At 40.1% G+C, this 14208-nt stretch overlaps 2 protein-coding genes across 3 annotated transcripts; one reads left to right on the top strand and one right to left on the bottom strand.

Moving 5' to 3' along the window:
- Positions 1-9634: 9634 nt before the first annotated feature.
- LOC124193125 (trypsin-1-like) lies at positions 9635-11442 on the bottom strand. The gene is made up of 8 exons (XM_046586788.1): positions 11260-11442; positions 10982-11195; positions 10792-10905; positions 10695-10728; positions 10508-10624; positions 10286-10415; positions 10059-10154; positions 9635-9931 (listed from the first exon to the last, which is right to left on the bottom strand). Exons 1-8 carry the CDS (start codon positions 11312-11314, stop codon positions 9843-9845), a joined length of 849 nt encoding a protein of 282 aa, XP_046442744.1. The 5' UTR covers positions 11315-11442; the 3' UTR covers positions 9635-9842.
- Positions 11443-12879: 1437 nt separating this feature from the next.
- LOC124193119 (leptin receptor gene-related protein-like) lies at positions 12880-14208 on the top strand. Of its 2 annotated transcripts, none has more exons than XM_046586774.1 (4): positions 12880-13281; positions 13354-13428; positions 13501-13696; positions 13773-14208. In XM_046586774.1, exons 1-4 carry the CDS (start codon positions 13217-13219, stop codon positions 13884-13886), a joined length of 450 nt encoding a protein of 149 aa, XP_046442730.1. In that variant the 5' UTR covers positions 12880-13216; the 3' UTR covers positions 13887-14208. The 2 variants fall into 2 exon arrangements, with proteins under 2 accessions (XP_046442730.1, XP_046442732.1); XM_046586776.1 differs by having other exon boundaries at positions 12883-13048.

The following is a 14208-nucleotide window of genomic DNA, read 5'->3' as shown; positions in this document are numbered from 1 at the left end:
GTATGCAGACTTTCCTTTTCGAATAGGACCCATTGAATTTCTTGTTGAATGGACTTTTGAGAAATTACAACTTATATACGAAACGTGAATATAATTCTCTGTAGAATAAACTGTATGAAATACCACAAGGAAAACTGTATTGAATCTCCTTATAAACTTTATTGATCGTCACAATTTCCATTTCTTTAACGACAAATAACATTTAAAATCATTATTTTTCAAAAACTCATCTTTCACATTTTTAAAAGGTATGAAGCTTTCCCTGGAAAGCTGCCGGTTGCTGGGATACGACCAAACTAGTTTTTCTTTTTCCCTCATCAATGTGTAAATTATAAATGCAAGTTTTCCCCTACTACTAGTTTTCCGCTTAACACGGCGACACGAGGGTTCATAAGGTCTTTTAATTATAAAATTATCCACCCGTTGAAGCTTAATGGATTATGTGCAGTGGAAATTGGCTAGTCAGCATTAATATGTAAGCCCCGAACCGACGACAAGAATAAGACAAAACAAGACGAAGGCTCACAACTTTTGAGGGGATCCAAGAAGAAGAAGAAAACAAAGGGCAATTCAATTTGAATTTGAATCCATTAGCCCACTTTTATACATACCTCGACGAGACCTTTTCCATTTCTCAGAGTATATATGGCACAATACGTCAGAGACTGTCAAGGACCTCAATTGACGTATAGTGCACATGATGTCTCTTGTAATAATATGCGCAGGGAAAATGTGCAAAATCGCGAACCCATAGTATTAATCGATGCGGTTTTCACTGGAATCCCCCAGCAATCTTTCCTCCCCTTGTCGTGTTAAAATTCACTTTGTTATCCCATTTTTGATCAGATTTAAGATCAATTCCATCAGCTCTTATTAGAGATCTCTTTATTCCTACTTATATATCTCAAATTGATTTATTTTTGCAATTTCATCCAATAGAATCCGCAAATGTCACATAAAACATTTCTGTTTAATGTCGTTATTATAGAAAAGGCTCATCTTTCCGGTTTGCTGGGGGGAAAAAGTGTATCGCATCACAACTGACGTCATTGGGCTTCTCGAGATAATAAAACTTTTCTTTGAATGTCTGGTCGTTTAGACTCTGATGCTGAGTGAAAGGTCGAAATGACTCGCATGCCGTTGGATATTGTGATGGTGGATGAAAAAGAAGAAGATGAATGCGTCATTTGAGTATAGAGCTGTTTCTCGGCTGTTGCTATTTTCTATATGTCTCTATGGGTATAAAGAGTATTCCTAATAAGGCACTTGTTAAACAGGTAATAACCGGATTTGAAAAAAAAAGTATACTCGGCTGAAAATTGGGTTTGTCGTCTATGTATAAGAAACGGAGAGAGAAACGTTTTATTTAGAGCGCTCGGTGGTATCACATCAGCGATCTATTGAGCCACTTTTTACAAAGAGGCGAGCCCTAGCTACATGCTGCTGCTGCTGCTGCATGTTGCGCGTTATTATATGAAACCACATCCTTCAGGTATTAAGTTCAAAGTGACGGGATCATTAGTGCTTCTCTCGCTGCTATCAAATTCACCGTGTATGGCAGTCTCAGAGCTATGGAGAGAACTTGGACTATAATAGGCCAATAATTTTCTATGTAGCAGAGAGAAGTCATGACAGCGATTTATAAAAAAGTAATAATAAGGGCCCACCCGCTTTTGACTGTATCGCATTCACGCGGGTTTGAATTGTATCGGGATGGAATTATTGACGTCTACTTTTCTTGGAATGGATCGCGAACAAGAAGAAACAATCCTAATAAAGCGGAGCTCTTGTATTATTTATATCTCTGCCAATTAAATTTGTTTTTCAAAAGCGTCGGCTTTTCTTTTCCAAAACTCACATGACAACCATTTGATTTACACGTTTATACCATCAGTATTAGATCGTATAAATAATACTACTCGTTCGTCTGACGCAACTGTCATTTTAATCCAATTATTATGAAATTTATTTATACCATTATAACTCTGCGACGTCAACTATATGTCCGCTACAGTATAATAAAGTAGGCCTAGTAGAACAGCTCGACTGCTGTGCATTTGTTTCCATGAATTGCGAACACAAATCACGACAAGTTGCTGGTTGGAGCGCGGCATATAAATATGGACCGTAATATTTTTTTTTTTTTTTTTGTTGATGGCGCATACTCCTAGAACGGAGTGTTGCTGCCGTGTATTCATTTAAGGATAATAAGAATCTCAATACAATTTTTGATACATGAATACATGATATATAGTGATATAGACAGATAGGACTGTACAAGAAGGATATACAACATTGAAAGTTTATTTGGGAAACTGGGCCTGTCGGACGAGAATACTCTGGTGTCGGTTCGGGCAAAAAGAGCCAGCTAGCCTCTCATCCTTCTTGAAGCCTATCCGGTATGGTTGGACCTTCAAGGCCCCACGAGGGGGCCACCGGCATAGCCATGGATAGGAGAGTAGTTGGTTCCCGCAGTCCCCATACACCCCGAAGATTTTACTTTCTTAATTGGACATTTGGGTCTAAACGTTTGGATTTAAATATGAAATTTTTCATGGCTCTCCACATTACCTCGGATTGTGGTATCATAGACAGCTCAGGTGGCCAGGTATTACACGCCTCCAGCGAGATGTCTTTAAACTCTCCTCTAATGATGTTATAGGTTGGGCAGAAGAAAAGGAAATGGGGTATTGACTCAATAGGATCACCACAACTGCAAGAAGGATCCTTAACAAATCCAAATCTGTGCTGGTGGGCATTTAGTAAGCAGTGGCCTGTCAGAATTTGAGCGATCTTATTGTTCGATTTTTTAGTCTTAAGGATAGCAGCGGCTTTAACGTTAGGAAAAAAATTCCGAGTTGTTTCGCCTTTTTGAGTACTACTCCATTCAGATTCCCATACAGAGATAAGTAAGCATTCAATTTCCCTTTTGTTTTCAATTTTCGATGGTGGAAAGTTCACCATCACTAGAGGAGAGTTCCTGGTGGACACCTCTCTAGCAGCTTCATACCCAGCGTTCGCGCTATGGAGGCCGAAATAAAGATTTATTCGGCCTCGAATAGAAGTCAGAATAGTAAAATTTTCAGCATCAAGGGAATCATGCCTGCTAGATGGTCTAGCAAAGGAGTAATCACTACTAGACTGGACGAAAATATCAATTTTTGAATGACAGTGTGATAGTGAGAGGGCGATACCAAGCACTTTTTTGAATGCTAACCTGGAGTTAGTTAGTTTTGATTTGTTGGATTTAAAAGAGAAGCTGTGCGAGGAGATTACACCGGAGTGATTAGTGACTACTATTCCTGTGACTGTTTGGACTGGTGAATGAGTGCTTACAGAGTAGACGTTTACTGAATTATCTGATGGCAGCAGTGGGACAACTATGTGTTTTGGGAGCAGTAAAATATTAAAACAAAATTTCCATGGTGGGAGAGACCCGGAAAAGGGAGATTCGGATTTTTCAGATTTCTCTTTGGTGACTATATCAGGTATTGAAGTATTCAGGAATTTAAAAGAGGAAGGAGTAAAAGGATCATCTCTGTTTGACATAAAACGACATGCAGCGATGCGGATTATGACGTGATCAATTGGCGTAATATTAGCTAGTAAAATTATCGACTCAGTGGACGCAGTTTTAAAAGATCTTGTTAACAGCAACCCCACTGTCCTTTGAAATGACCTCAACTGTTTGACTATAGATTTACGATTAAGAGCTGAGACCCAAATCGCACAGCCGTATGTTAAAATGGGTTCGACAGCAGAAGAGTATAAGAAGCGCAATTTGTTGTGGTCGGAGCCCCATGAGTTTCTAATACAATTATTTACAGCAAAAAGAGCTCTCTTTGCTGACGCGCATTTGGCCTTGATATGACTAGTCCATTTTAATTGAGGGTCTAAGACAAGTCCAAGGAGGGTTGCAGACTCAGAGGGATGGATTTGGTTGCCGTTTACAGTCAGTGTGAGTTTAGGTAATTTAGTACGTCGTTTGGAAAAGATCATGAAAACTGTTTTTTGTGCATTTAGGTTAAGTTTGATATCACGTAATTTTTGATTGACTGTATCACACACAATCTGCAGATTAGACACTGCCTGAGTAGGTGAAAGGTGAGTAGAGGATGTCGTTAAGTCGTCGGCGAAAGCACCGATCTTATAAGGAAATGGAAAAGATAAACGAAGAATATCATCAATAAGCACAATCCAAAGGAACGGAGACAAAACACCTCCCTGAGGGCAGCCCAGATTTACCGGTATGGTGATAGAAGTACCATGCGTCGTAAGAATCGCTCTCCTGCCAGTCAAGAAATCATGAATGATTTTAATAAGGTAGATTGGACATGATTTGTTGATAAGAGCACTCATTATAGCAGGATGCCAGGCAGAGTCAAAGGCGCTTTTAATGTCCAAGAAAGCACAAGCTGTGACCTCCTTGGCGGAAAATCCATTTTCAATGCCGGTCACCAAAGAGTGAGCGGCCGTTTCAGTGGATTTGCCGCTTCGGAAGCCATGCTGGTCAGGGCTTAGCCAATCTTGAGATCTTGCCAGCCATTGAAGACGACCCAGAATGATTTTTTCCAGGATCTTAGAAAAAGAACTGGCCAGACTTATAGGCCTAAAACTCTGAATCTCACTGTAGCTCTGTTTGTTTGGTTTTCCGATTATATTGACTTTAGAAATTTTCCATTTATCAGGGAAGAAACTGAGCATAATGCATGCATTCAAAATTATCATCAAGTGAGATTTAATTACTGGCAGGCAATGCACGACCATAGCATTCGTTAATCCATCAAACCCGGCTGCTGACTTAGTATTTAAGGAGCAGATAGCAGCATCTAGCTCCCAGTTCGTTATTGGAGGAATTGGGTCAGTCGTGGCTTCAGCTAATTTGGCATTACAGTTAGTTTCAATATCGTTGTGGTAGCAGCTGGATTGCATTGGAGAAGGAAAGAAATGATCGGCACAAGCGTTTATAATTTTGGATGGGTCAGAGGTGGGGATACCATTAATGATTATCGTATCAGGAAGAGAGATAGTTTTCTTTTTGTTAGTAAAATCCGATAAAGCTTTAAAAGTATCAGTAGTCGTTGCTGCTGTCCGAAATTTAGCAAAAGACTTATTCTTTGCAGAGCGAAGTGCTTTTTGATAAATGGAGCGTGCTTTTTTGTAATTATTACTATTTTCATTGGTATGGGATCTGGAAAGTAATCTGTATCTATGCCTGGCTGAGTTGCGCAAAAGGCGCAGCTCGTCCGACCACCATGGCATATTACATGAAACGATTGGGGCAACACGAGGAATTTTAGAAAGCTTAGCACACTTTGCGATAGACAAGGAGATTTTATCAACTAATTCTTCAATTTCAGAGATAGATGGAAGGGAAGGTGGATCTTTCCACTGCTTCGATTCTTTCAAAAGCAACTCATTGAAAAGCTCCTGATTAATCGAGCACAGTTTCGGAAGAGGGGGAATTGAACATTTAGCTCTAGGTGGAGCTGGTTTCACCAATTTCACTTCAAACAAGATGTAAGGATGGTCTGACAAGGATGGGATGGACAAGAAAGACCAAGACTGTATATCTACACGATCACCATACAGAGTGAGATCCACAAATGACGTACCGTTAGGTACAAAAACAAGATTTTCTCTGGCCACATTAGCGATGTTTAGTTTTTTAAAGTGCAGCAAGGTTTCAAGCTCAGCGCCTCTGACATCAGTTGTAATACTGTTCCATACAGGGTTTCGCGCATTTGAGTCAACTCCGTATACCACGTTAGTGGAACCAATGGAGTCAAAGATTGAGGTAGCCGATGAAAGAAAAGCTGGCTCAGACGGTCTCAAGTAGAGCGAACAGAAACAAAGAGGGCCATCAACAGTTTTTAATTCAATACACGCCACATGATTGTCAAGGTGCCTATTTTTCAGATTGAATTTAGTTGCTATCGAATCACGAGCGATTATGGCAGAGCCATACGCATGATCTTTAGTTAGAGCGTGGAAGGGAGAGTAACCAGTGGGGACATTTGGGATAACGGGATGTGTTGCAGAAAATGCATAGGGTTCTTGTATCAAGACCAGATCGATATCTAAATCAACAATGACCTGAGCAAGGGAGGCAGAAGCAATTTTGGAGTGTCGAAGATTAATTTGGAGACATTTGAGGGATTTAAATTCGCGGCATTTTGTAGAGGATATCTGAGTCAACAACATTAATTTCTTTCCATTCGCACCCTGTATCTCGCCACGGCCTTCATTTGAATGGGGCAAAAGCGATCACCAGATTGGTGAGCTCCTTTACAATTTACACACTTCCTCGTTTGACTAGTACAATCACGGGTAAAAGTACAATCACGGGTAAAATACAATCACGGGTAAGCAATATGTAAGCATTTACCTTCATTTAGCTGTTGCTGTGTCTATATATTATAACACATAACACACAGTACTATATGCGGCTGTGATGTGTGGAGAGAAAACGGTTGCTGCTGCAGCCCAGCATGCGCGTCTGCTGCGGTTATTGATCATGTTGTTCTCTGCTGCTGCTGTTGGCGCTGAGTTCGGCCAACCAGCAGTTGAAAGGCATAACCACCTATATAGAGACTATATGTACAGCAGGTTGTGTCTATCCTTTATTATACACATCATATACAGGTTGTATGCTGTGCACTCTGTTACAGGTTGTATACTGGCGCAGAGAGAGACTTCTTATATTCTACTTAGCCAGCACGGCTATATACACCCGCCGGGTTTTGCTCTCTAGACTGACTTGGCTGTCATGGCGAACTGCTAATCAAGATTTATACTAAGTAATATAGTACGTAGATATCTTATATATAGTTATTTGGGCGCTGCTGACGTAATATCGAGCAGCAGAGCAGATGAGTATAAAAAGGAGAGAGAGAAATGTGGAGCAACAACAACATCTTATGAGTTGCAGTGACTGTCGAGTAAAGCATCAGTGCGCAACTGTGGGTTTTTTTATTCAGCCAAAAGAAATAAAACTAAAAGGGAGGGGGGAAAACAAGATTGCAGCTGGTTGAGACTGGTGACGTGGTTGTCCGGGCAGCAGCAGCATAGAAAGAGAAAAAACAATCAATGATTTGATTCCTCTGCTGTTCTGTGTACGTGTATAACCCAGCCATCCATCTGGTACCGCTTCATCATTTTTGACGCGGGATAGAGACGCGTGGCGTCCAACATGCCCGCGCGTGCTGTATACTTTAAATAACATCTATAGTATACCTTATAGAAAATAACCTTTTTTTATATAGTCCTATAGTATACTATAAGTCTGAAATGGCGTGGTTTGATGCTATTAGAATCGATTAGAATTGAACATCAAAAATGGTGATTGCATTCAACAGCAACTGCTGCCACGCCGGTGAGCTTATATAATATCTGTACATGTTAGGTATTGATTCGAATGCCGTTCAGCTGGGCTCTCGCCACTACACACCCTCCTTATGATAGAGTATTATATACAGACCCGAATCCAGAAGATGTAGACAGCAGCAAATCGACGGTCTATTTATCCATAATTCCATATTCCAGTTATCACCTGTTGCGAGGCTATTTTACAACCGACTCTATACAACTGCCATTAAAAATATGACTTGATATGTTCATTTTATGCAGCAGTGCTGCTGTGAGAATATCAGTCGTCGGCAGACGCAATTTAAAATGTGCCGGAGCAAATCTTGTTTTTCTGAGCTGTCAATAATTCAATGAAATGGGTCAAGAATTTCCGACTGCCCTTGCTGCTGTTTCCCCTTCACTGGAAAAACATTTCGGCATCATAATTCATCGCGGAGAAGAAACAAAAGGCCATTGAATGTTAATCGCAATCTATAAACACAACACATGTGCTAGCTGTGTACCGTCCATTCTTTTCTTCTTCAATCAATTAAGACGTTGAGATATTCCGCATTTCGATTCCCCCCCCCCCCATCCCGAGGGCAACATTAAATATTCCAGCGTCCGCACGGTATTATCTAGAGAGACTGACGCGCGTTTAAAGTCGTTGGCTATTCACCACACAGCGCAGCACACCCTTTTTTTATTATCTAGTCATTTTTGTATTCAAAGGTCGTCGAGTCTCTTTTCATCTACATAGACTGCACGACTCTGTAAATAATGTCTATATTTGTTTTGGAATTCCGGTGGCTTTTGAACAACCGGGGCTCACGCACAGCATCCGAATGAATCGAGCTGCTGCCGAGGATTGATAGTCTATCTGATATACTGCGGCTTATTGCTGATTTTATAGGAAATGATTATAGGATGATATGGCCATTCTCATATTCGCCACAACCTTCCTAGAAAAGATTTGCATGGCTAGAACGACAACTCTGGTTGACATTGAATGGAGCCGCTTATATTTCGTTCGTTTCACTCGATTTGGGTCAAATGTTTTTAATTGCTATGCGCGTTCTTTATTTAAACGGTCTGCTACTGGCCATTTCGCAAGAATTGCAAACGGACGGATCTTGCATACGAAAACAAATCCGAAAAGAAAAAGCGGAAGATCAACAGCAGAGAAATAAAGACTGAACTACTTTCTATATGAATTCACGCGCGTCATCATTTTTATGGGTCCTACGCATTTCGATTTTCAATTGACGAGTCGATAGGAAAAGGCGAGAGCAGTTTTGTCTTGACGTGCAATGGGCGACCGACTATATAAGACATTGACGTCGTCTAATACACGCACAGCACAACTTGCGCCTCCGTATTCCAGCCATCGGTACATCTATTACTTGAAAACGGTATCTTGATCAATAACGTTCTAGACTTGCAACACCGTAATTGATTGCCATTACTATAGTACTATACCTTATAGACTATATAATCTACTTTGCAAAGTTCCTTTTTGCTTTTCTGTCAAGAAAACTTGCGAGTGCTGCCCCAACTCAACCGTCTATCGATCTGTTTTTCCGGTGGGGGAATAAAAGTTTCTTTTACATTTGTTGTCGTCGTATTATTAGAGTTGTATGTAGCCTTATTTTTCAGCGGCACACAATTATATGGCAAAAGACTCACGACTTATAGGCCCATGTAGATTTTATCAACATGTTGTGAGAGCTTTGAAATCTTTTATTCAAATGTTCTGTGTATAAGATTAATCCGTATTTCTCGGATGGAGCGTCGGCTGCACACATAAACAATCTACAATTAGCACGTTCCATATATCGCAACCAATTTATCCGCGTATAGTGATTGTGCTGCTGCTGCTGTGCGCCGGTTGTGATGTGACGTCCGTGGGTTCACACCTTGAGGCTGATCTATCCGGTTGTTTGGCATATAGAAGCAGCAGTCGACGATTTGATGGGCTATTGCAGCACCACGTCAAACTGACGTACTGTGTCCTGTTTCTCTCTCATATCCTCGCTATTTTATTGTCTTGATATACCAGAAAAAAAAAGAGTTATTTGACGTCGGTATATCAAATATTTCCGACTGACGTCACACCATACTTCAGCCGCATCATGCACTTTATCGTGAAAAAACGAACGACCCCGACAGACTGTCTCCATTACCAGCCAGGGCTATTGTGTAACTCTGTGCCAAATGTTTGATTTTTGTTTTTTGTTTTTTTTTACCTGTGCTGGTGTTAAGTAATCACAAAAACAAAGAGGGAATATAATACTTTCACTTTTTCTAATTTCGTATTGGGTGACTTAATGTATCATTTCTAAAAATTATAATAAGCCAGCTTTTAATAAGAATTCAAGGAATATAATGCCACACACGATATAACCAATTGATAAGCCACTCGAAGAAAATTGCGCATTCAACGGGCTGCTGTTCCGCTTTTTGGCTTATTGGGCGGGATGATAATAATAATCATGCTAATGAGCATCAGCAGCAGCGATGGTGGCAGCAATCCAGTCGGAGAAATAAGACACTTCCGTATAGACGCCATAGTAACCGGGTAAAGCTAAAAGACGGATCAAAAATTGATTGAACAGTGCAGCACTATAGTACTTAGTCAAAACAATATAACAAACGCTATTCTCTAGTCTGAAAGCAAAAATGATTTGAGAAAATAATAATATTCAACTTGCCGCAATCTTTGCCCCACGAGACGATGCCAATCAATTGCTGCGGATCGCTGGTAAAAAGCGGCCCTCCTGAATCACCGTTACACGAATCCAACCCTCCTGTATTTGATATAATATTCGGATGGATTAATCAATAATTCAGGTGCCAGCGTATAAAAGAACTTGAAAAGCGTTCAAGCTGTGAAACTTGATTGATTAAATATTGAATAACCGAGAGCGACAGCACAAACCTTCTGGGACTCCTGCACAGATGAAAGAATCAAACATGTCGATCGGCCCGTACGATCGCCGACATTCCATGTCCGAAACGGTTGGGATCCCGACTTTATTCAACACGTCCGGTCGATTAGGATTGTTAAACTTAACAATTTCGATATGAGGGAGAATAATTCATCAGCACAAAAATCGAATTTGATAAGTAAAAGATCATTATTATTGTACACAAGACTCACTTCGAGATTGCCCCAGCCTGTAACGGTAACGTTGGTTCCGGCGGCAGTTTCTTGGCCCATGGCCGGAAGCGAAATTGGGCTGACTTTCCCCGAAGAGAAATCAAGAGGAGTAATTAACTGAAATCGAGATGATTAATTATTATAATTGCCATCTTACACAAAAATGATTAATCAACATTTATATTACCTTAATCAAGACAATGTCGTTTTCCAATGTAACCCTGGTAAAATAGTTTAACTTTAGTCAAATATGCCATATGTAAAATATTCGCCATAGAACTCACGTGTCATAATTTGGATGCATAACAAACTTTTCGACATCGCTGAATTGTTCAAAGCCGCTTGTGGTAGACAAACTGTGCTCACCGGCAGCTATCCTGGTGGCACCAACTAAAGCACTGCAATAGAGAAAATATAAAAGGCATTCACATCAATTTGAAAAAAGATATCAAATGATAGACATGTGCTGTATACTTTTCGGTGCAATGAGATGCGCTAACGACCCAGCGCTCGTTAATAACTGCCCCGCCACATCGGTGATTGTAGGTCCCGCCGACTGCCAGCGATTGCATCGACACCATGAACGGAAATTCGTTGGGCAGCGCCTCTTCACCGCCAACAATCAACGGAGTCGCAGACTTTTGATTCCGTCGCCACACCAAATCATTTCGGCCCGGTGATGGCAGCGCTATAAAATAATTCTATAGTTAACGAATTAATCTATTAAACAAATTTGATAAATTTAACAATACCAAACAAGCATTGCACACAAATCGCTCCAACTATCACAGCGACTAACTTGGCCATTTTCTCTAAATAGTGTGAGCTTTCTTGATTTACAATTTGTTGGTTACATTGGAGTGTTATGTAACCTGCAGCTTTAAATACAAGAGGTAGGCTCGGTACGGGAGCCCTTGTATATCTTTCCACTATCAACTTTGACTCGACAAACAGCTTTTTTGACTTTATATTTATTTGGTTTGGGTAAATTTATCAAGTCAACAAATCAACTGTCACTTGTCACAGAGCAGTAAAACGTCACGATCTTACGTCAAACCTTATATTAATGCAATGTTTACTTTCGTTTGATAAAATTGGACATCTTATCTAAACAACCTACTAACTTGGATGGTCTAAGCAATTTACAATCGACCATAGCGTTTGGGTTAACAAATGGCGTTGGCAATATTTCCAAATGTTAATTTGTCGTACGCTCAATGAATTTTGAGGCCGTCGGGGTTATACGGGACAATTTGGCGACTTATTAGTGATGAAGGTTATATAGAATTACAGTTTGGGGATAAATCCATTAACTACACTTGTTATTTATTTATTTATTTTTTAATTTGTTGTTAACAACAACAAGTTCTTCTACTCGTCATTTGGTAACGCCCAACGCCCACCAGCCATTATTTATAACAACAATAACAAATGACGCGGTTTCTTTTCCGAATAAAGTTTATACACACACATAAATAATAAGACCTGAGCTTGTATACACTAGTATAAAGAAATTTAAATGAGTCATACAATTGGCATGTGCACATAATAAAGTCTTTGCATGTTCCCGGTATAACCTTGATTGATTCCTGTTATACCCCCGTGCCGTGGGCTGCCATTAAATCATTCCATTGAACGCATACGTCACCGCCTTCGGACGGACCGAGAGTTTGCTTGCTTGCACTCTCGGGTTCAAAACTTTATATATATTCCAGCGTTCTTCTTGTCCCTTTGTTCTGGACTATATAACCAAATAATATTATGTGCACACGTTGGAATAGTGCGTAGCTATAGCTCGAGACCGAGAATGGCCGCTGGCTACATATGCTAATTCTGATTTATTGTAGTAGTATATATTATATCTGGGTTGAAATGGCGTGTGCAATACTTGTTGGCATGAGAAAACTCATCCATTTGCTTCGTCGTCCATCTGTGCTGCTAGACGGAATTGAGGCACACCCTTTTTCATTAGTCGTGCTGGTCTTGTTGCGTTTGATGGATGCGCGGATCCCTGCATGATGCTTGCAGCACTTTTTTGTCGAGTCGATTTTCTCAACAGGCTAATCCAAAACTAATTACAATGCACCACGGGAAATAAAATATATATTACATTCTTTTGTTATTTTTGTTGCATTTTGATCGGTTTCTTTTATATATCCGACCGGTTTTGTTAACTTTTGGCGAATTGTTGTCATTCGATCGAATTTCTCGCGAATTACTCGTGGACGAACGATTAAACTTGATTAAGAAAACTCATTTATAATACCGGAACTTGCATTTCCTGTGAATTAACAAGAGCTTATTGGGCGATTCCAAAAATATCCACGACAATTTGGTGTGTCACCAAATTCAATCGTCGCAGAAGAGGCTTCGTCCGTAGTTGCTCGATGCAATCGGCAAGTCGTCTGACAGCAGCAGGAGCAGAGTCTACGATATTAATCGAATTTGGTTTTAGAGCGTCTCTTAATCTGTGCAAACTTGGCCAATTTATTAGAAACACAACTTGATACACACAAAATAAAAGAATGGCAGGAATTCGGGGTAAGTTGAGTTTTGCACATGAAATATTTGTCACGTTGTGCAAACTCTGCGATGTGCTGCTCACCTTTCCTTTGCAACAACCGATTTTGTGACTCATATACTTCCGTCTTCTACCAAGTCATTTACTGCATCGGCTAATTTGTGGATTATTTTCTTTGTTTCATTAATATGGAATCACTCTGCAACTTGGAATCGGTTTTTCCTTTGTGTGACATTCTCCCCCCATGTTCAGCGTAAGCGAGCAATATTTATTCTTTTCAGCCTTTGAGAAAGTTGTAATTTAAGCTGTCTATACTTTCTTACAGCCTTATTGGATTAGCCTTCTCAGGCTCTATCGGAATGACTTTTCTTGTTCTGGCTTGTGCCTTGCCGCAGTACAGGTAAGCCGTTGTTGGTAAACTTTTCCATACTGAATACTAATAGCAAGTGATGTTTTGCCAAATGATTTTCAGCAACTGGTGGCCATTTTTCATGGTAGCATTTTACCTTTTGGCACCCTTCCCAGTTGTCATTTCACGAAGGTATGGAGATGGAACAGGAAACACAAATCCCTGTCGTGAAATTGCCATGTTCATAACAGCAGTCATTGTTGTGTCTGCCTTCGGTCTACCCATCATCCTAGCAAGAGCCCCAGAGTTGACGCCAGTGGTAAGAAGAAGAACAAACATTTAACAAGTTTTTTCTTGAAATGTATTTTCCTTTGTTTGTTTTTTCTTTCCCTTAGATCATGTGGGGATCAGCGGGTCTGGTTATCACGGCCAACATAATCGTCTTTCTCACTATCTTGGGATTTTTCATCGCTTTCGATAACGACGATGTGGATTACAGTATGTGGTGAGAATCCTTGTCCGAGGTGCCAACAAGTCCACATCTCTGTAAATAGGGCAATTAACTTTTCGGTTTGTTTGGCTTTCATCTCTTAAAAATATGGTCTCGAATTCGTCGAGCAGACATTTCCTTTCTATCATTTCTTTTGTCTTAACAAACCGTTTAATCTATAAGCGCTTTCACCTCCCATCTTAATCGCCTGATATTTGAGAAAAGAAAAAACTTTTTCTTTTGTTTTGTTTCATATAAACACATTTCTTGTATTGTGTTGTTGGTTGTCCAGAGGATCACGTTGACGACGCGTTAACATAATATACAACTTCAAATACAAA

This window comes from Daphnia pulex, chromosome 1, assembly GCF_021134715.1.
Source record: "Daphnia pulex isolate KAP4 chromosome 1, ASM2113471v1".
In the NCBI taxonomy this organism is placed as follows: domain Eukaryota; kingdom Metazoa; phylum Arthropoda; class Branchiopoda; order Diplostraca; family Daphniidae; genus Daphnia; species Daphnia pulex.
This window is presented reverse-complemented; position numbering and strand designations above follow the sequence as displayed.